This window comes from Topomyia yanbarensis, chromosome 1 (assembly GCF_030247195.1).
Source record: "Topomyia yanbarensis strain Yona2022 chromosome 1, ASM3024719v1, whole genome shotgun sequence".
NCBI classification, from domain to species: Eukaryota; Metazoa; Arthropoda; class Insecta; order Diptera; family Culicidae; genus Topomyia; species Topomyia yanbarensis.
In genome coordinates, this window is record NC_080670.1 from 12,080,830 (window position 1) to 12,103,996 (window position 23,167).

General features: G+C 38.7%; 1 protein-coding gene across 2 annotated transcripts in view; it reads right to left on the minus strand.

Moving 5' to 3' along the window:
- Positions 1-297: 297 nt before the first annotated feature.
- The window catches only part of LOC131676908 (calexcitin-1-like), a 139,752-nt gene continuing 116,882 nt past the window's right edge, over positions 298-23,167 (minus strand). The window contains exons 6-8 of one of the 2 annotated variants that reach the window (XR_009303257.1): positions 10,065-10,200; positions 8,432-8,759; positions 298-2,015 (exon numbers count right to left, since the gene is read on the minus strand). Coding sequence is in view for 1 of the 2 variants with exons in the window: in XM_058956305.1 (XP_058812288.1) it covers positions 8,649-8,759; positions 10,065-10,200 (247 nt within the window). In the remaining variant the exon portion in view is untranslated. Of the gene's footprint in view, positions 2,016-5,310; positions 8,760-10,064; positions 10,201-23,167 lie in introns of those variants that run through there. The other variant, XM_058956305.1, reaches the window with a different exon arrangement.

Below are 23,167 nucleotides of genomic sequence, written 5' to 3' on the forward strand. Positions count from 1 at the left end.
CAGTGGGTAGGGAGACCGGGGCAAGTTGATACCGAATTCGTCTTTTAGGCTATAAGCAACAAAATGTTGCTTTTTATATAAACTTAATGCGCTACACTAAATCTCACACCAAATACAAACATGTTCTTTCTTCTGCCGCTGCTTTGGTCCGGCGTCCGCTGAGTCATCCGGCAGTTGGTTTCCTGTTGGGAAGCTTCAGATTACCCAAAGTTCGAACATATCAGTGCCAGAACATACCGTTTGCTGTTACCTTTAGCCACTTGGAACTGCCATCGGATAACATAAAACTCGTTCGCATAGATTTTCATTGGACTTTATTTCAATTAACATTTAACATTAATATAGATCCTATGTTTTATTTTTTCATCAATCAAATCGTTCATTCGCTCCAAACTCATCGTCCTCCAGTAGCTTCAAATTGAACATTTTTGATTCTTTCTGTTTTTTTTTGTTCCGCGGACCGTTGCGTTGCCAAAAACCGAAAAAAAAAAAATTCCTATCGTCAAACTTCAATCGCTCGTCGATGTTTTTTTATGTTTGCAAGCCGCTAAAAAAAAATACCCGGCATTTTACTCCTAGTTTTCAAATCAATTTATATTCATTTCCCCTGCGTCCCATTCAGATCTATTCCCCTTTCTCTCTACGGGTTCAGCTTCCACTGGCTTTGTTCTACGACTGTGTCGTATGCCTATTTGTATATTATATGGTTATCGGGTTGTAGTTTGGAAAAATTCCCGAGCAAATCACCTCTGCTCAATCAATCGATTTTCGATGTTAACAAATTACACGGAAATGTTCAGCCGATTCGGGGCGAGAGATTAAATGAGTTGGAAACGGTCACTGTTGCCATTATGGTATCCGGCATAGGTGTTCCGAGAGCGGAAAGTTCAAGCGGAGATTATTAATTGACTGCGGTTGTAATAAATTTTGAAGGTTGGTTGCACTTGTGTTAAACCCTAACATACAAACATCTACGATAAATTGACCATTTGGTTCGCCATCTTTTTTTTTTTTTTTTGGTTTTATAAATACACACAAATCTACTGCTAAGTATGAAATTTATCAAAAAATTTCGCGTTCAAAGTCGATTTTCGCCGTGTGCTTACGGCTACCGATTCGATTGGCACCAAACTCGATCCGTTATTAGTCCTACCAAGAATAATAGAAGCTCACGAAAATGGCATGTGTGTACAGCGGATGCCAGGCATATCCGGTTACTGGCCATCTTGGCAATGCTTTCATGTGTGAGCTTGAAATTTGGAGGTAAATATTAGCTAGTTAGTTTTATTCTGTTAGCGAATGGAAATTTAAGCTATTCATGATGAACAGATTTTATATTCAAAACAAACAGTAAAAGTAAACAAATAACAGTTTCTTTTTTTTTTAATAGGATCATAATTACAAACTATACATTTCCTTATTTCGATCCGCTGACTTATTAGTCAGTTGCATTCCTTCAAACGATATGCTGTATTAATTCTACTACTTCCTAACCTCAAAATTGACGTGTATTAGAGCAATAGTGACGTCTTGTGCTATCGTTCGCTACGTTGTAAAGTTTCCTTCCACACAGATTTGTTTGCTTAGTTAGAGAACATCGTTTTTTTAATGCTATAGACTTTATGACATTTCAACATCATCTGATATAGAGTTTTGTTTTTGTTTGTTTGTTTCTATTTTATCATATATAATAGTTTCCGCTATCGAGTGCTATCATTTCTTTCTTATCTACGATTATATTCAAAAGTTTGCAAATGACACCAGCAATTGATGTAGTTTAGTTCATTGTAAAAGGATGATATCTGAAGTATTCGAAAAACGGGGGTGCATTTTGTGTTCGACACATGTTGACTGAGGAGAGAAGTAGAGTAGATTTTTGCATGTTTGTTTGCTAGTTTTTTTGTTCTTATTTTTTTAAACTTGTTTGTCCGTCGAAAAAGAAAATGATTTGGTGCTTTGACAATGAGATTCACTTAGGACCGGTCCTCTGCTAGTTAGCACCGTAAGCGTCAGCGCTGTAAAAAAAATAAAACAAACAAAGAATAAAACAAAAGGTCATTTGTTATACTTTTTGAAAACTCAAACTTATTCCAGATCGAAAATGGATATTTCACTGCCGCGTTAGAAAGGAATTTGTTTGCTTATATCGTTTTGGTCAGAGACGATGGATATTTCCGCGCGGAAAGAAGTTACGCTAAAGACGCTGAATGTCTGGTATGAAGACACGAAACTTCAAGTTTTTGTTTTGTCGTTTAAAGGATCGTTTTAGATTCCTCGGGATCTTGTGGACCAGCCCCACAATAGTTACACTTTTCAGAAATCCCTGTGCTTGTTGTCATCCATTCTCTGCGCAATTGTCATACTAAGTCGTTTTGCAACAATATTCCATTTGTGCAAACAGAGAGACGAAGCTGCAATTAAACGCAATACAGTTAGAAAAGACACATCATATTGTTCCGTCCATTGCCATTAAAAATCTTTGCTCAATAAAGCAAGGGGTCCTTGTAATAACCAACTCCGTGCTACACCGGCTCCAAACAACACAAACTCGAATCGGTGACTACACCGTCGATCTTAACTCTGTGAGCGGGCATGCAGACGTGGGTAGTCTTTAATAATGCTTGTCGCCAATATAAAACAAACAAATTGAAGGCAATTTGCTTGTTTTATATTGAATATCATAATTCTTAGATGATCCAAGCGATTTCGAGATATCTGTCACGGCCGAAAGTTTCTGCGTTGGATCTTTCGAAATCATTAGCCGAATATCTTTGATCCGAAAGAAGATCAGATATGGTCCGACCAAGTACAATGTACTGTGGTTTTGAATGGAAAGTCGGAGCTGCGGCTCGGAACGTAATACTTTGTTACACAGTTTATTCCGCCTAATGAGGGTGACCACTTCTGGCAGATCTTGTGCTCGATTGAAATGCCACTGACAGCTAAATGGTACCCAATGGCAGCGATGCCAGATGTGAAGACATGTCTTCATTTCGAAGACATTTGAAAGGTTGTGCAGACGATTTTTTTATTGTGAAGACAACTTTTTTCGAATATCTGGCTGATTTCTGGCAGAATTCTGGCTCAAAATAAAAAAAACTGATTCAGAATCCTGGTCTGTGAAGACAAATGAAGACTTTTTTTAATGAAATGTTTGAAAAATTTGAAAAAAATAGCTGGTATCCCTGCTCGAAAGACTGTCTTTATTAAAACATTCAGCGTCATTACGTTGAATCATGAACGAAATAATTACTACAGATCCCACTGTGAAGAATCACCCGTTATACTGAATCAGTGCAATTCTGCAAGTACCTACGATAGCGAATTGTTTGTTTGGTGAAAAGAGCGCAGACCTGTATCTGCTCTGTTATGAGTGCACTTCCACACCCATTCATTACCAGATGGTGTTTAAAGGACGATTTCCAGAGAATGAAAAAACGGGAAAAAGGTGCCTGAAAAGTCGAAAATATCCCGGAAAAGGTGACGCGTATTTGCCACTTCTGCAGGAACATAGTCTTAGCAACTTGTAATGGAATAATACAAAATCCCTCCGGGATGGAAAAATAAACCAAAACTCATGGGAATTCAGGAACACAAGAAACAAAAAAAAATGCGAATAAAAGATTTCAGAAGTCGAAGGCTCTCATGATTTAAATTCGGTACAATAATTGTAAATCATAAATTAAAGACCAATGCGAGAACAGTAAACCAGAAAGTCAGTATATCATGGCCTATGTGTAAGAACTCAGTTTGTACCTATTTTTGTCTATACACTCCGTAGAGTGTATTTGTTGTTGTTGCAATACAACTCACTGCTGTTCATTATTGTCGTTCATGTTTATTATGTAAATTTTGTTTCAATATTTGTCCATGAACGTTGTCATTAGTCCGGATAGGTGTAGTAATCTATGTCGTCTATTTGTAAATAAATAGCATGGGGTTTAGACAGGTTACCGCTCTCCTCCCGCTGCAAAAGTGTTCAAACAATCCTGAACCATAGCGATGACAGCTACGCTGCGGTTCGTTTTTTTTGTGTTTGTTTTGGTCGAGCGATAAGATGGCCTTCGTAGTGGACCACGGCATCGAATAGACATCTCGATTAGACATTTTTTCTCGCTAAAATAACCTGTGCGATGAAATGCGTGTATGCGACGGTGAAAACCCCCGTCGATATGTGCCGACCCGTGGTTCGGGTACTCGTGTGCGTGGTGTTGGTTCACCGAAGTGGGACAGCTAACCGCAAAGGAGCACTCTCGCCTCCCCAGTACAAACCCGAGCAACCGAACACCGACCGTTCTCACTGTAGATCATCAGCCGAACAAGCTTTTCTTCACATTTAATTACCAAGAAGAACGAAGTAGGGGGGCGGATCATGGTACTCCCTGGGAAGAGCACAGCAGTGACTTCCGGGATAGCTTGCAGCTATTAAGCAATCCTGTGATTTATCACCACCGTCGCTAGAGGAGTTCCAACAAACTTCCCTAGTTAAAGCCATGGACCGCTGCTGTAGCAGCCAACGAAAACTGCAGGTGAACGCGACCGGTGGGATTCTGGCCGGTCGTAAGTGGCCACCAGCCGCATTTAGCAAAGGTAGCAAAACGCAACGAGGAGAGAGGCGAATGAAAGTCGGTATTAATATTGTTTTCTTTGTTTTTGTGGTGTTTTCGAAAGTCGAAATTCTTGTAGAAGCATCTTTGCCGCCCTGTCAGTAAGGGTCTCCCGGGCAGGTAAAAGTTAGAGCCCAAGTAGTCGCCAAACCCATACTTACAAGTTATCAAGAAACTCAGGAAAATAAAAACAGAGATCTAAAAATCCAATATTCTCAAAATTAAAAAAATGATCTGGTCAAAAATCTTAGAACAGGAAGTCTCACTAAAATTTAGCGTTAGTATATAGCATGTAACTGGTGTGATTTATTAAATTATCGCGTTCAGTTTACTTTTATCGAATTTATATATGTCCAGAAAGTGTCTATAATTTGTTTGAAAATGAAACACCATCGGAAGACTAGGGAACGCAGCCAGAAAAACGCGCCATTATTTCCAGTACTCACCACCAGGAGCGGAATACAGCAAACGGGCGGTCATTCTCAGTAAGTTCAACCAAAAAATGAGTCGGAATGCTGGTTGGTTCTAATTAGTATTCCGACTACAGTACAACAAATTCTATTTAGAATCGGTTTTGTCAGCCAGAATTCCGGCTAATTTTTCGGCTGAACTTTACTGGGTTGAGGGTGGCGATATTTGGGGAGATGGTGACGTAATCGATGGGCGAACTAAAGGGTCAAAGGTTAACAACCGCTAGGAACGACGGCAATTAAAAAGGCAAAAGAGTGAAGTACGAGTAGCAGAAATAAGAAAATGGATTGCCAACAAGAGAATCCAGGCTTCCAGGTAGTTAACCCTAGATTAATCGATTTTGAGCCTCGACTGTTATACCAATATATTGTAACCATTCTCGTCGAAACTCGAGTCTATCAACATACTTCAGGGTCGGGGACAGAGTTCTGGTAGCGACGTACCGGTGCCATAGAAAGCAGGGCCGATGGACGGAAACAGTGGTGGAGTAGTAGTGACAACGAGCTTGAGTTAAGAAGGGGCCCAGAAGAAGAGCGAGGCATAGAAAAGTGCTAAGGTATCCTACCTTAGTAAGAAAATGGGAAATAAAAGTGTCTACAACAAGGGAAATAAAAGTTATGTTTGCTTGAGGACAAGATCAGGTGTTCTTTTGACCGCGATTAGTCATGAGGGTATGACTGAAGCATTTGTGTACTTGGATTCTTATTTGCTCGGCGGACCCTATTTGTCAGGGCGCCCTAGGTGCCTCTGCAACGTTCATGGTGGTAGAAGCCTGGCAATTCTTGCTTCCCACATACCTCCAAAACAAATTGACTTCGCGATTGCTTAAAGGACACCGTTCGTGCTATGAGCCTCATTCGGGTTTTTAGCGAGTGAAGTAGTTGTTCAGATTCGTGAACGTTTGTCGGGTGTTGTGTGAATCAAAAGGGTTACCGCTTTCTAGTGCCGAAAACAGACACCAATGCCGTGAATCGTGACGCCTGTTTTATCGAGCTCGGTGCCCACAGAATTTCCCTTGACACAGGTAAACATGAGTGCATAACAGCCCAAGGAAGCAATCAAGTCGATTTCGTTTAAGCTTAGACAACGTATGCCCGATGACTGACATCTTTTTCCTTACCCTTTACAGATGGGAAGCTACAAAGGTTACAGCGCCTCTATTGTACGAAGGTTGTAAAAGCAGACGTCACTGTAGAAAGAACCCTTTTTTACTCGAAGAGATTTTTCAGCTACTGTCCCCAGATTCTGAACAGAGTTGCCTGACTTCTTTATTTGTGTGGTCTTTGATTTGAAGAAGAAGATTCCGACAATGAAAGAGCAGTTGGCGGAGAAATGGATTCGGGAGAGTCCTACAATTCGCGAACCTGGAAGAAGCTAGAGGATCTGGCTGACAAAATTCGGGCGTAGCTCCTCGATAACTGCAGGATTACGAGTATGACATTTGACAATTAACGAAGAATTGCAGTTCCACCGGCTGAACTTATTGGAAGGTAAACCATTGAACCGAGATGGGTTTAATGAGTTTATAAGGAAAAGCACACCGAGCAGATCGAAGTCGTTAAATGCAATGTGCGGATTGTTGCACCCGAACACTCCCAGCTATAGAGAAGACTTCGTGGAAGGTCCTTCGCGCCCGTTACCCGATAATCAACGTTAAGAACATCTACCGTGGTTGCCTCGAAACGGAAGTAGGCTGTGCATTATCTGGATGCCAAGATGATAGGAGAGTTCATAATAGCGTATATTGAAGATATCCGTCTGGTGTTATCTGTTGAAGAGGAACTGGAGAAATATATCGAATACCTTGACGCGGAGCACGAGATATCTTTAGGTCAAATATGAGACTTCTTTCTGTATGTCTGAAGCGAAGGAAACAAGGACACCTATTTACACCGATTGTTCAACGTTTCATTGGCCCGTCCGAATTCTCGTTGTTAGAATCTCATAAAAATTCAGATAACAGCGCCAGAGATGCTCAACAAACCAAATAAATATCTGCTGGATGTCAAGACCGTATGACAAATTTACTTTGACAATTGGGCAGTTGTTAGAGCTGCGAGCAATTTCGTTCTACACTACTAGCATCCCCATCTGTCATGTGATCGAATTCGGTAGTTTGGCCTAGTTTCCTCCAGGAAGAGATATGCGGAGACACCATCCTGAGCCAGTGAAACTGTAAAATTCTTGAGTCAGCCAAGCCAATCGACCTTTTTTGGGAGCACTGCTAGATTTTAACAATGGAATTGAAGGTTCCCATTTTGTCTGAATTTCTCTCCATATATCTCTCGCTGGAATATAACTAGTTAAGCTCACAGCTTACAAAAACAGTTACGCAACGAATGAAGCCAAAAAAAACCGTATAGAGCACAATAAGATTCCACTGCTTCACCTTGCTACTATGCAAACAAACATACTCATTAAAAGTAACATAAATTGTATCAAAGAACTTAGAAGAAAACCAATTTCTGTTGTTCAAAGTAAGCTATGATAAACATCGCAGAACTGTCAAATCAAAACAAAGTAACCCTACGAACAAGCAAACATCGAGCATGTATGAAAACCGAACAAAAAATTAACCATGACATAATCGATAAAAACTTTCTCGTGGATTTAGCTGTGCAATGTGAAGACAGCAAAGAATAGATAGAATGAGTGTCCTAACCTAGAATTCACCTTTCACGCTTGTGTTCCTCCCTTTTGCATCAAACGAGAATGGAAGATAAAGCACGTTACCCTTGCGGGGCTTGTTGAGAAACAAAAAACCTAGCCGAAAAACTTGTTCCACTGGACAACGATTTATCATACTCTGCGCTTTACAATTTATTATAATCACGTCTCGAGAATCATTTTAGTCCCCCCATTTCAGATGCTTCAGTTGCAACCAAAATCGTGTAGAAAAAATGCCCTTTTTGGTACAGAATAGCTAAATCCAGTGCACTTTCCCTCCCCACCAAAAACTAGTCATCAAGCGATATTCTTTATTCATGACGCGAAACGAAAAACGACCCCCGACTGACAGTAAACCGATTTGAGCGTTCAACGCCAAGCTAACACAGCAGCGACATCCACCGGGACAGCAGCCAACCAACTGATTGATGCATTGCACAGGCATCAGGGGTAGGTACATAAATTTGAAAACGCCTGCTGTTTCCTGAGTCGAGCACCGAACCGAAAGCACCAAATCACTTCTTCGACGTTGTCGTAGTCGTCGTCGTTATCGTTGTCGTCGCCAACAACGGCGACTGTCAGCTTTATTTTTGATGTTCTAAAATGTGTGTTTCAATTTCACTGCTTTGAACTGGATTCTATAAAAAATCGGAACTGAACGCTAGAGGAAAAATAACGCAACCTACCAACCGTTAGTAAATTTCAACGAAATTGAAACTGGATCTCTTTTCGCCGATTTCGGTTTGTTCTACTGATAAGTGTCTCTCTCTTTTTTTTATTTTGTTTACATTCACTATCGCCAACCGCTGACGCTAGAGGGGATCCAAATCCACCGTAACTCGGAACTGGTTGTTCGAAGGGTGCTTGCTAGCAGCTAGATTACCGGTCGTCCATTTAGCTACGTTAAAATGCCGTTTTGCCGAAGATGAAGTTTCCGGGCGCTGTTGGATCGTCGGTCGAGAAGTACTCACGCCACAATTCGGCAAACTGTTCCCGGTTGACCTCGTCGGAACCCTGCGGAAGAGTGAGAGAAAGGGAAGAAAAATTGTAATCTCGGTCCCGCGTTCCGTTGGAGTTGGAATTTAATTGATTTCTATTTTTTAGGGGCAATGTAGCCATCCGGGCCATTCTGCGGGGCTTTCAACGCTGCGCCTGGTGTCCTTTTGCGTGAACACCGTGGTGTTCGTGTCCGAACAACACAGCCCGCAGTTTGGGTGCTTGGCCGAGGGCCAACTGGGACACGTTTTGCGTCTGTCCATGATGGCCCACGTGAGGGGTTTATCGTGATATAAAATAGAACCTCGGGTAACGACGGGGCTCCTTTCTGCTAAACGACTAACCGATTGCGGGACACGGCTATTTTAATGAAAATTCAATAAATATTTATCGTGATCGGAATTCTATAGCGAGATGCGGCTTCCTGGTGCTAGCAGTGTACAGACACGTCGTAACGGCAGACGGATTTTCATAGGTTAATTTCGCCGGATCAGAATTTGGTGGTGACCTAGCTAAATCATGGAAGGTTTTTAGTCGCGAACACAAATAAAGTGACTCTTTTCGGGAAGATAAAATTTGAAGGATAGTTGTTTGTTATTTGGGGATGCGAAGCTGTGAGATTTCGAAGCTATGTTTTTTGTGGAGCTAACTTTATTTAACAGATTTACTGGCAGTGTTCCAATATTTCATTTTGAACACATCGGTTATGTGTCGGCGATTCACGCATAACTAATAATATATTATAATTGGGTCATTGAAAAAAAATAGCATTCGTTGATAGAGCTAAACATTCGTAATGAAACAATATATAATTTGAAGTTCCAAAATGTTTGGCATGATCGATTTTACTTAATAGTGCTCACAAGGGTTGGCATTTTGGCAGTTCCTCCAGCAAAGGGATGTTTTTAGTCTTATCTGATGCAGCTGACTTTAAAGATAAGTAGTGAAGTTTTTTTTATTATTGTGTATGTAAAATGATAAATGAAAATATTTTTTAATCGAATTAACAGAGCAGAGCAACCTTCGATTCAACCACCGTGATCCCTATCAAGTTGCTGTATGAACTGTCAAAAACGTTTACTTCTGTGACTTAAACTGCTGTCAAGTATTGCTGATGGTGTCAAAAGAGAACCTGTCTACATTTTTATTAGAAACAAAAAAAAACCTTACTGAAGCTCTAAGCGTTATAAAACTATATGATAAAATTTCGAAAGTTTAGCTCTATCGAGGTATGTAATGGAGGCAAAATTATTCATCAACCATTGACCATCTCGACAGCGATTATCGCTTATGCAAAATCCCTCTTAGTAGAAAATGTCTCACCTGTGCCATCTTTCGGAAGGCTTGCTGACACTCTTGCTTATCCGGCCCGTAGCTGGAGCATACGATGGAGAATTCCTCCGCATCAATGCCACCATCGTTGGAAGCGTCCTCGAGGTCGAACATGAAGTTCATGTATCTGAAAGCGAAACAAGGTAGATAGAAAAATGTGCTATCGATGACTAAATAATGTTCTTCGTGTATGTTTTCACGAAATTCCACCAATATTCTAGCAAATGGATTTAGTGTGCAACTCGTGTTTAACCCTTAAAGACGCATTGCTATTTTTCCAAATTTTCTGAAAATTGTCTCAGTTTTAATACGTTACTATGTTAATTTTGAGATGGTTTTTGCAATGTTGTTTTAAAACAACATTGCGCATTTAAGGGTTAATAGAGCTGATGCTTATGTAGAGATGCGTGAAGACTGAAGCCAAAAGTTTCAATCGAATCCAAAACAACGGTTTTTTTTGTTCAGTTCGTTTATTTAATAGGCACAAATGCGTTAGCTTGGCGGTGTCAAATTCTTTTTTTTTACATTTTGACTATCTTAAAACTAAGCCAAGACTACAATGCACAAATATTTTTTAATACTGAGAGAAACATTTTTAAACAACGGATTTCAAATGAACAATGTAAACAAATATGGCGGATTTAGGAAGTAACTTGTGGAGAGTATTGAAATTGCAAATAAAAGCAAATGCATGTAATTATGTTTACACTCGAAGAGTGTAAATTTTATATAAATACTAAATAACTTTAAAGGTGCAAATAAAACACAAGTAAACAAGTAAACCCATTAAAAATTTGTAAGACCATAAATCAACTGTCTAGTCCCTCATTTTATATAGTTGGTAGATGCAAAGTCCGAAAATTCGAAACTTATCAACTAGTTTTCTCCTAATATCGTGACGTTTGTCATAAATATTAATTTTGCATGGCATCAGCAAAGTAGTCAACTGTGCGGCAATATTGATATTACTAATTAACTACATTCTCCATATATCCTCTCTAGTGCAACGAAAAACATCTGGGCACTTGGACAGACATAGGACCGATTTCTTCACCCTCGCTTAACGTTTAAACCAGGTTTAAACGTACTGGTGAACCTGGTTTAAAAGTTGAGCGAGGGTGAAGAAATCGACCCTTAGTAACGTAAAAATCAATGCGTTTCCGAGTTGCACAATTAAGTATTTTGCGAAATATTTCGACAAAAGGAATCGTCAAGCAATCATTAAAGGATTCAGGAAATGTGAATTTAGCAAGAAGCACATTATAATGTTCAATTAAAAATTAGCGTTCAGATTTATTTCAAGCTTTTTGAATATTAAAGAAAGGTTTTTCACATTGGTTTTTGTCTATGATTGATCAAATCAATTAATACCGATTCAAGGTGCTTTCCAACGTTTGTATAGCGGAATACTTCTTTTCAAGGTTAGTCACTCAAATATATGTAAAAAAATATATTGCTATAACTAGCTTAAATTTTGACTACACGACCTACACCAACAATGCAGAATTGCTAAACACTTTTTGAGCCTTACTTGAGCATTCAAAATTGATAAATTATAAGAAACAATTACAAATTAATACTGTCAATGTGTACTATCATCTAGACTAAAATAATAAACCAAACATGCACACAAATTTCACTTTTCGTGAACAAATTTCAATATTTCCAAGATAATAAGATAATCTAAATTGCCTTATTTGATTAAGGGATCGAAGCTATTGAAATCTTCCCAAAAATATTTATATTTCTTATGTAATTAATAGCCGTATCACCTTAGAGTATTATCGCAAAGTATCAAAGTTTAACTCCGAATATTTTCGAAGATAAATATAGTAGAGCCGTTCACGGTTTGCACGGAGTTGCATAGGGTCAAGACGTAAAATTTAACGGGTGTTTAAAGATTTTTAAATCAGTGTAAATGATTGCAAGAGAAACTGATTAACTCGAGTAAACACTTTGTTGCAGAAGTTTAACTACACTACTGCTTTAACCACCGAAATTAATAAATAAAAAATAAAAAATTAATCTACTTATTGTTAAAAATCGGGTGTTTTGTTGTTACAATGCTTAACTTTGACCATTTTTTAACTTTTTATGGTTCATGCATTTAACCCTCCGGAAGTCGCGCTTATGGTCCACTGAACGAGCAGCTGCTGGTGTCGTAAGACGATTTCGCCAGATTTTCAGAGCAGCGTGCACTCAGTGCACTAGCACGACTGCCGCAAGGTTAATGGTCCATGCATGTCTGCTAACTAGGGGTGTCTCAGATGATTTCACAGTCAAAATCTTCCTTCGAGAGGAATTTTGGGCGATCGTCTTTAGAACTGTCATTTTGTATTATTCCTAGATCAAAACTATATCAAAATATACGGTTTCTTGCATGTGAGGTTGTCCAAAAAAAAAATCGTGGGTTCTGGGTTGAGTGATCGCTTAACGAGTAGTTACCTCAATAGTGTACTAGCTTTGAAGTTTCTGCATTAATACTGAATAGACCGATATTTTGAATACAACTCTCATTAAATCACATTCATAATTAGTAATACGAGAATAACAAAAAATAAAAGTCTACGTAGACTTTTTCAAAGACCCCCCCCCCCCCTCCCCCTCGTAGACAAACGTAGACTTTTGCCAGACCCCCCCCCCCGTTCCCCCTATGAGTTTACGTGGTTTATGAACGGCCCCTTAAAGACATTTGAAATATCGTCTTTGGCGTTTAAGATTAAATTCATTCGGAAATCTCCGGTGGATAGATTTTAAAATCAGCATTAAACTATTTGACAACATTTTAGCAGGAATAATCCGGCAACCGTAAAGTGAGCTGACTGAACTTTAACTTAGATGTAATAGTAACTCTAACAGTAAAAGCATTTTACGTAACGTTCAAGCGAACTGCCCGTCTCCCATGTGTCACGATATGTCACATCTTGTCGTAACCCCTCCTCCTCCCTACATTTATAAATGGCCCCTTGTTGCAATCCGAATTATCATCGTTTTGAAAGAAAAATCATTTTGCGGCTGTCAACTTGATTCAACGATTAGGGGAATATGGGGAGACTTGACCAGGTTTTCAACAAAAACTACATAAATCTCTAAAAAAGCCTTCTATCTCTCAAAAGTCATTGAGATAAAATGTGCAAAGTTATTGTGTGTCTTCATGATTTTTTGCAGAATTTTTGTTTTAATTTTTGAAAAGTTACAAAAGTTTTTCGGTGATTCGTTTTTTTTGGACCAAGAGAATTTTTAAAAAACATAACAAAAAATGACATAAAACATACTGTAATTATTTTTTTCCATATTCTTGAGATCCTTAGGTAGCAGTAAAAAATATAAAAGGGTTGCATTTGATAAATTTCGATTTTTTTTAATACATTTCTTTTTAAGGATTAACTTACTGCTTGCATTGCATGTTCACACGTCACGAAATTAGTCTTACTATTGCTAACTTTGTTTACTAATACTAAAATATAAAGACTTATGTTTGAGGTGGAATTTTTTATGGCGTGATTAACATTAACAGTAGATATCAAAGCATAATAAATTTTAGGAATTTTGTATCTTTCTTCAGCTAATTGCCACTTGGTCAAGTCTCCCCATAAAATCTTGGTCAAATCTCCCCAACACTAGTTATTGCGTTCAATGTCATGCAAATTCTAGTGATAACTATTCCAATGTTTCAATTTATGTAAAATCATTTCACTGCTTCACAAGGATTAAGATGGTATATTAGTACATTAATAGTAATTAGTAGTCGACTAGATATGTCCATACAAAGTTTGATAAAAGATTACATCATTTAATGCAAATTTATTAATCACGTAATATTTTCTGTAAGGAAAGGATTTTTCATTCCAAACTTTTAAAACCTTAAGGGATCGAAAACAAAAAATCTTAAGCGATCGAAACAAGCATAAAAATATTTTTGAAAAAATTTTAAGAAACGAATAGAAGACGCCATAGCCAAAAATAGAATTTTGCGCTTGGTCAAGTCTCCCTATGTTCCCCTACTTCTGCAAAACTTCAGTAAAACGAAGAAAAAACACCAACACCCAAAGATCAACAGCGTCGCATTTCCGGCTGAATAAGCGGCAATAAATTTCGTACACCTTTACAGCACCGATTAGGGACCATCCATAAATGACGTAGCATTATATGAGGGAGGGGGAGTTTTGTATGTTGTGATGATGTGTGACGACAGGGGGTAGGGGGTCATGTCATGCTACGTAGCTTTTTGCCTTTCTCATATAGAAAGGTTATGCAATCACTCTGAAAAACGTCAACCTAATCCCGGCCCGGAGGGCCGAGTGTCATATCCCATTCGACTCAGTTCGTCGAGATCGGAAAAAGTCTGTATGTGTGTGTGTATGTGTGTGTATGTGTGTGTATGTGTATGTATGTGCGTATGTGTCAAATAATGTCACTCATTTTTCTCAGAGATGGCTGGACCGATTTGCCCAAACTTAGTCTCAAATGAAAGGTGCAACCTTCCCATCGGCTGCTATTGAATTTTGGATCGATCGGAATTCTGGTTCCGGAATTACGGGTTTCAGAGTGCGGCCACACAGAAATTTCTCATAAAAACTATAGGAAACATTAAAAATAGAATTTTTATTTTTGATGCTAAATGTATTCAAGGTGCATAAAACGTCGAGATTTGATGCAAACACGAAAACAATTTGACGAAGATTCACTTTTTTAGATTTTGCACATTTTTGCCTTTCTCATATAGAAAGGTTATGCAATCACTCTGAAAAACGTCAACCTAATCCCGGTCAAATTTTTTTTTCGACTCGCATAGGGTTTCTGGATTTTAACAGGGGCGTAGTTGATGGTTTACGAAGAGGGGTTACACCCCCCTCTACTGTTCACTCCCCTCCTTTAAAAATCTCCTTAAATCACCCCTCAGACCACCACCTCATACCCCTCCCTTTCAACCCCATCATCTTTAAACCACCACTATATTACAAAGCATACCAATTTAAGCTGGGGAGTCGTTCGTTCATGGGACTTTCGCCCTCCTCACATACCCACCCCCGCATGACAAAATGAGTTAGCAAGCAGATAACATTGATCTAATGCTGATTAGGCTAATGAAGTATGATATTTTTTTGTTTCAAGTGTTTCACCGTCGACACGTAGCTCATCAAGTTCGTGGCTGGCATGCCAATGTGTATAAGTGCAAAGTGTCCTAAGAATGTAATGGACATTTCCACAATTATGTTGAACATAAAAAGCCTCCGTGCCATAGTTTAGAGAAATGAGAAAGGCACAATTGCACCGCTAGGTGGATTAAAACAGGTTTTTAAAGGGGAATAGGGGTTAACCTGATGTCACGACAATCTAACATCGTTTTTGATTTTTTTAATTTTTTTATGGTGACAAGGAAGGGGGTGAGGGTTACCGTCAAGCTACGTAATTATAGAAGTTTGTGTCAAAATGCTACGACGGGAGAGGGAGTGTTAAAAATCACTCAAAAAATGCTACGTCATTTATGGATCGTCCCTTAGATGACTTCCATTCGCCATAAATTTGCGAAAAGTTTCGTTTTCCATGTTGTTGTCGCGGTGCGGAACATTTCTCATCAAAACATTTTTTTTCTGTATTCGGTTAAGAAGTAGCGGAAGCATTCCGGAGGACGTTTAATTTTCAATTCGTTAGAATTGACGATTTACAGTGGGAAATTTAGCGTACGAAAAGTTTATTTTATCGCTTTCCCTCTCTCTCTCTCTGCGAGTGCTTCCCAACGCTATATATGTAGATGGGAAAGTCAATCGAGGTGCTAAATCGAACTGGTAAACTGTGACTTTGGGGTTTGTTTCAGTGGAAGGTGTGATATTTTCAGCGGAGTTTTAGGGAAGACCAAATGCGTTGTTTAGGTTTAAACGCGAAGCCAAATCAACCAACCGATATGTTCGAAATTGTACATAGTAAGCAAACATTTTTTTTTTCGGAGAACATGCAAGAAAAGTATTAGTGTTGGTAGAAATAATATTGTGGCAAATTATTTCAATCGACTAAACAAGACACTTTATTTATTTTATTATATTCTTTTATAACAATGTACAATAAATTACATAAAGAGTATTAAAAATAAAGTAATGTAAGCCACTAAACAGTAACTTTTCAATTCACTCCGTATGAATTTATTGTCAAGCTCTTTCGAACTCACTTAAAGTGACAATCAAAACTATAGTGGCCAGAAACATAGAAGTAGTTTCAGCCCCCTGTCAAGAACGGCGTCTCTGTACAGCCAGCATCACTGCCATAAAAATCAAAACAATAATTTTGGATCGAATCACTAAAAGCTGTATTTGGTTACTAATTGCCGATTTTCTGAATGATATGGTATCCAATCATCCCGCAAGATGCAAAACGTCGTGTGGAATGCATCAATATTGTGCATAGCTCCGAACAAAATTCTTTGTTTGGGGCTTTATAGCTATAACGCCCCATATTTGTAGGTTGCTGTCAAAATCCATAGACTTTTCTACGGCTCATGTACGTACACGTCACTTGACACAAACACTACATCACTAGCCGGTGGAAAATAATAAACAAAGGCGGCAAAATCAAATGGGATTGTTTTCAACCAGGAAGCTGCAGAAGTGTTCGTGAGACCGAGCGACAAGAACTCCATCTGTTGGTATATGGCTGCCAGGGGGCTAATTAGTTTTCTTTTTATACAGTGCTGCGAATTCCTCTGTGCGGGACTATATTAATACACAGACTTTAGAGAACACACGTAAAATAGCAAATAATTACGACTGTGATTCAGGGTTAATAGAAGCTATCAGGCGTTTAGGCAGGGGTAATGGCTGCCTCAAAAATATCTATCTGGGTGCCAGCTCCGTCCCAGTGACGTTACTGCTTTGATGTCACATCCCAAGATAACAAAAAAATCGCCTGTCAAGAAATCGCGCGCAAATCAACCGATTGTGTCGTAATGTATACAAACCACATAAAATAAAAGTTTTATATGGCTTGCATTCTACGGCGTTCGGAACGGAGTGTAGCGTGTGGTTGGTCCCCGCCAAAACCCTATTGGGTCGCTGAAATATTGAAATACTTTTTAAGATAATTGGAAGAAGTAATCAAAATAGGTCAAAATCAGTGTGCCACTTCCAGGTTGGTCGGTGTTAAGTCGGAGCGGACTAAAAAACAATGATTTCGAGAAAAACGAGTTAAAATCGTTGCATCAACTAGCCAAGTTCAGATGGCGCCGTGGATGCTAAGTGGGCGTATTTTTTTAGGTGGCTTGATTCGCGCAAATACATTAGTGTGTGACGATAAAATCACGTCAAAATGCACTATTCTCGCGATATTTTTGCCTACAATACATAACACCACCGGAGAAACGGTCAACTGAGGACGAATACAAAATCACTTCCGAGTGATTCAGCAGTGCTGCCACTTTTTCTAGTGTTCCGAAATTTAAAGTGTTTACAAAAATAAACGACGTAGGTGTTTGAGTTGTGCGACACGAAAATTTTAAATGCAAAGACTTCAGGTTGAAAAATTAGTGATTATCACCGAGAAGACAGGAGGCGGGCATGACGTAGCTGGTGATACGATTGCCGTGTACGCAGCTCACCTGGACTTGATTCCCAACCACGCACATAGGCTTAAAGATTTTTCTACAAAAGCTTTTTTAACCCGAAACGAAGACGAATGACTCTATAGATCAAAATTCTATAATCGAAATTAAAAAAAAACATTGAGAAGACAACGAATTTTACTGTGAGAATTCAAGTCGCTGTATCGGGATGAGTTCCGCAACAACACAAAATGGTAGTGGCCCAACTTAAGCCCACCCAGTTCTGCGGTAAGTTGAAACTCTGGTTAAAATGTACAGCTACTTGAGATTTTTCGTGCTTCTAGAAGCGTTCTTCGTTTGATCTGGAATTATTAAGATCAGAGGCAGTTTTTTAGGTAATGTATCAGCGCTGCCTCGAGCTTTTATACTTGGTGGCCCAAAAGATAAATTTTTTTAGCCTTTTCAAGCAATCTCATCTGCCTATAGTTTTTTGGTGCAGTAACAGGGGGATGTCAAAATCGCACTCTTCCTAAGCCAAGAGATTACAATATGTTGTCGTGGTGAGTGTTCTCTTCAGTTTTTCAGTAAAACAGCACATTAGCATTTTGTATGCTTGACTGTTTTTCAATAGGCATTCATAAATCTATTAAATAGCGCCTTGTTAGTAAACAGCAGTAAGAAAATAATTTTAATGCAATTATGTAGCCGTATATTTTGCCAAAAGCGGCTTCTAAATCGAATTTGAAACTAGCCGGTGATCACTCCAGCGATCTCTACTTTGTAGGTGGGAATGTAGACCTTTATAAAATACTTATCGTCAGTAATAGCATTTGCTTGCTTTAGATAGGATATCACAATGCTAAGCTCATTTGGGCGCACTTTCGTGATATCCGTTCCCACTGAATGTTTCTGTGTCAGCTGTTTAGAATAGATTATTTTCAGGATAGTTCGTTATGAACGGTCTTAGAGCCAGACGCAAAGTAAAAAGTTGAAGAGTGAGCAATTACCGGAAATATAAGAAATTGAAGGACGAGTCTGGCTGTAGTACAGCAAGAATGAAGTCACATATCTTTTCTCGATGTAGGGCTAGATGCTACCGATGCCAAATGGCAAGACTGATAGCAAATGGAGAGAAGAAATATGTAATAACATTTAACAGCAGCAGATCATAAGAGCATCTTTTTTTTTACTCGCTTGTGCCAAAAGCATGTCGTGATGGCATTTGGACTGGCAATTTAACTCTAATATAATGCACCCTAGTACACTGGTCTTGCTATGAAGTCTACTGAATATATGCTCCGTCCGTTGCCTGCAAATACCCAGCGTCAACCGATTTCACAGTCATACTTTGGAATTTATATTTTCGGTATTTTTTAAGTTTTCAAACATCGAAAACATTTATTGCATTTATATTTAAAAAAAGACATTTTTGTAGAAAATCTATTGAGCGCCCGTTCAATCTCTTGTACGCAACTTGCTATCGCGCGTGGAAACCTTCTTTCGCTGAAAACATTTGTTTGTTTGCCAGCGGCATTGTGAGGATCGTTCAAATATCTCACGTTGTCATTTGGCTTTTGGTTTGGGGGTGCTGGTGGCTGTTTTTGTAGTGATGCGTTCAACTTGGCACCGTTCGCACAAAGTACCGTCTGAATATAGTATTGGCATGTGTTCTTGATAGGTGCATAGCGCGGTTTGTGTAATTTGGTTCGGTTTGGTTTGATCGGTCATAGCAACGTTAAGCATTTTACTAATGAAATATATCTCGACTTACTGAAAATTTGACTATTGTCAAAGGTTCAATTTTCATCGTAGAACATATGGATTAAATTTGAAGCTCTGTACTTTTAACATCTTGGATTGCTGGAACTTCCAGCTGATTGACTTTTATTGAATTTTGGTTAAATCTAGACGAATTCTCTGAAATCTGAATCAGACAAAAATAAATCTGTATGTAGGAACGACGTTTAAAAATCTGGTTGAATCCAGATACAACTGGAAGGTTGGCAACCCTGATGTTGACAAATGTTTTATTTATTCACTCGTTTCATATATAATTACTCTAAACTATTTCCTACTACACATGGATAAAATGAAAATGAGTTATAATAAATTTTCGTAATCGAGAAAATTCAAACGCATATAAATCCATTAATACATTGATTGAAAATTCTAAATTGCTTTTAAATACGATTTTAAACGTTCCCAACTAAATAAGCACCCAAACCAGGGGACACCAACAATCGCAGTCCTTGCGCCGTCCCAGCCAGGTGTAACTGTTCAGGTCAAAAATATCAAATGATTGCGAAATAAAATTTATGTTCCATGGAAACTCCTAAATTCCAACTCGCAAAAACTAATTACTCATCTTTATCGGATTCAGTTTCCCAACCGACGGACGGGGGACACAGCTTAGAGTTCCATGGGGTCGTTTCGCCAAATTATTGTTTACCGTTACCTGGGACAATTAATGTAGGGTGTCTGGTCACATTCGTATTCCAGATGCCATGCCCGTTTTGGTGCATACTTTCCTAGCTCGACCGACCGGTGTGGACGAAGACTTTTGCTTTTGACAATTGCAGCAGGATGTATAGCAAACAGCTGAACTGCAGCACGTCTCCGATTACTCCGTGCAGCCGAGGAAAGCAGCCATGAATAATGAAAACAGATGAAACCCGGAGCGAAGAAGTAATAATTTACAGCATCATTTCACCTCCGAACCTAGAATTTGGCTTCGTTCCCAGTCGGTGGTGGTGTGGTGATGCTGTTTGAATTCACCCTGCATGAAATGGCAGAATGAGTGTGGAATAGACCTGTGCGCCGCCGCGCCACGCCGCCGCCGCCGGTAAATTTTAACAAACGCCGACGCCGAAAGGTAGACCGGCGGCGCGCCGCCGACGCTTTTTTCCAACGCCGACAATTCGCGAACTCGAAAATCGTTGACTCATAATTTTAACCACAAATCTAGAAACATTGTCTATGGTCCGAATATATGTCGTTAACTGATTCATGATTAATCACATATTGATGTTTATTTGGCATTAGTGGTTGTGAATTAGATCACAAAATTAACAGTCTTGATATTTTCTCGCAAATCATTACACGACACTCGGAATACAATTCATGGGTTCATTCTTGCTTCGTCAACTGGTTATGATTGCGAGCACATAAGTTACAATTCACCATTCGTGCGCGTGGAAATGTCCACAGATTAAAAAAAAAACAACTTCCACTTTCAAGATATAAGTAATGAAATTTACGATAATGTGCCTGATCTTAATCTTTGCACGTAATCAATTTCACTGGAATACAGTGTATTATTCATCGATTTTTTAACCGATTCATGATTCCTAGTATGCTAGACACGATTACCCGTCGAGCTCGTGAAACTGTTCATGATATAGTTCATGAAGTAATTAATTTTCCACATAATCTTAATGTACTTACGAAAACAATTTCAAGGAACTCAGACTATTATTCATGGATTATTCGCTCTGCTCTTTGGTTTTGAAATTTCTATGTGAGATATTGTGTACAAATGCTAGCAACCAGTCTCATAGGCGCGAGCATTAGATACAAGGAAGCTACCAGGACCTGTAACCCTGTTATTCTTTTGTTAAGATTCAGTGTAATGTTCGGAATTAAATGAAACTGCGCTAAGCATCAAAAATACATTACTTAGCCACAATTCAAGTCCGTGAAATAATTAAGAAAACTATAAGACACGTGACTCTGTGTAAAAAATCCGACGATAAACTCAAGACTAAAATATCATATTAACACGAAGAGAATTTACGAACATCGTTGCACATCATTCAATTCTTGACTTTTTTAGTCAATAAAGTTAACACAAATCAATGTATCATCAAGTTATGAACTAGAATCATAAAAATATTAAGCATATTCAGACACAACCACCTACTAAACATTTGAGTATAATGCCATCTTGTTTTGCGTGAACTAGTTTTTTGAAAACACAAAAATTATTTTCAATGCGAGGTTTACTTATCATTGATTGAATCGCGACCTATTTTAAAAAATTTTCTCGAAGAATAGTTGGACAGAATGATCTTGACTTTTCGCGACGCTGGTGCACTGATGTGGCGATGCAGAGGGTAAGATTTCTGGTCTCAAAAATTATTCATCGTGTGATCTAGCCCCACTCAGGAAAGATTTTCAGTATCAGTTGCATCAACCCGGTATCACAGACAAAAACGACGTAACACGAGATGAATTTTCATCACTCGTAGAAAAAACGGTCGTTTTAAATTACAAAAAATGTGCCATATCAGCGAGCGTGGTGTTAGTGAAGAGATTTTGACACAGAGCTAAATGCGTTACTTAGTTTCCGCGCCCACCCAAAAACGTTACCGTCTTTTTAATCTCATGCAAACCAAAACAAACAAAATGGGCCGGAAATGTGAAATTCATTCTTGTCGAAGTGCCCAAGGCGGGAGTTGTTCACAATTATTTCTTAAGTTACAACACGATGCCGATCGCCGAGTGAGCACTTAATAGGATGTTAGTAATTTAATTGATTCGGTGTATCGAATGTGACTAGATGTATGCAATGGATTCGAATTTGTTGGTCCCCGGATCTGCTGGAACAATTGGCGGAGTGCAGGTGCTACGAAAACTAGAGATACGCTCAGACCATTTTCAATCACTTGTTTAGTAATTAGTTTCAACCCAACATCAAGTCGTGGAATTATTATGAATGATAGTAACTGTATATTTAGGTTTCGTTATGGTGCAGATCTGTATGACTCCAGCACATCGACCATACTTTGCACTCTAGATAGAAGCAAATCTTAAGTTGAAAGAAAATGTGGTGCCACGGCATCGTATGCATTATTTTGTACTTACAAGAAGTAAAAGTAAATGCCAACCAGGAAAATGAAGTAATGTGTGTACCTTAAAAGGTCCTTACATGACCATTAAGTGACATTTCTGCGCAGTAATGCCATTAATGCCATTAGTAACGCCTCGTGTTAGGGTACCCGATATCTGTGGGATTCTTAAAGAGCGACGGTAAAGAAGACTAAAATGAAACAAAAATCAATGAAACAACAAGAATTAATTTCCTCAAACAAAACAAAAACTATTTTACCGTTTTAATTTCCCAAACATAGAACAATAAATAATTATTATGGGTCATTGAAATACAGTCGTTACTCTGCATTCTTTAAATTTGTTCATTGCAATCATTATTTCATGCGAAGTCGTAGCATGCGGCATCGACATTTTTTCTATTTCGTTCTTTAAATTTTGCAACTGTAAAAATAGTCCCGCCATTCATTTATTATCTTGCATTTGGCAAGCAGGGTGGGCACTTGCGACGCATCAGCGAAATTAAATGCATTTCTTTCCATCAAAATAGAAATTCAGAATGCATTTTGCGTTGCGTGTAAGACGTCAAAACCCTACAAAAAACCAGCCCTACATTCAACAAAACATCTAACAAAGTGGATCAGCGTAGGACGATTGTTATACAATCTTTTCTGTGAAGGAGTGCAAAGTTAATTTGAAGCAAATTTGTAATAGATTCTGAAAGTGATCTGCCCCT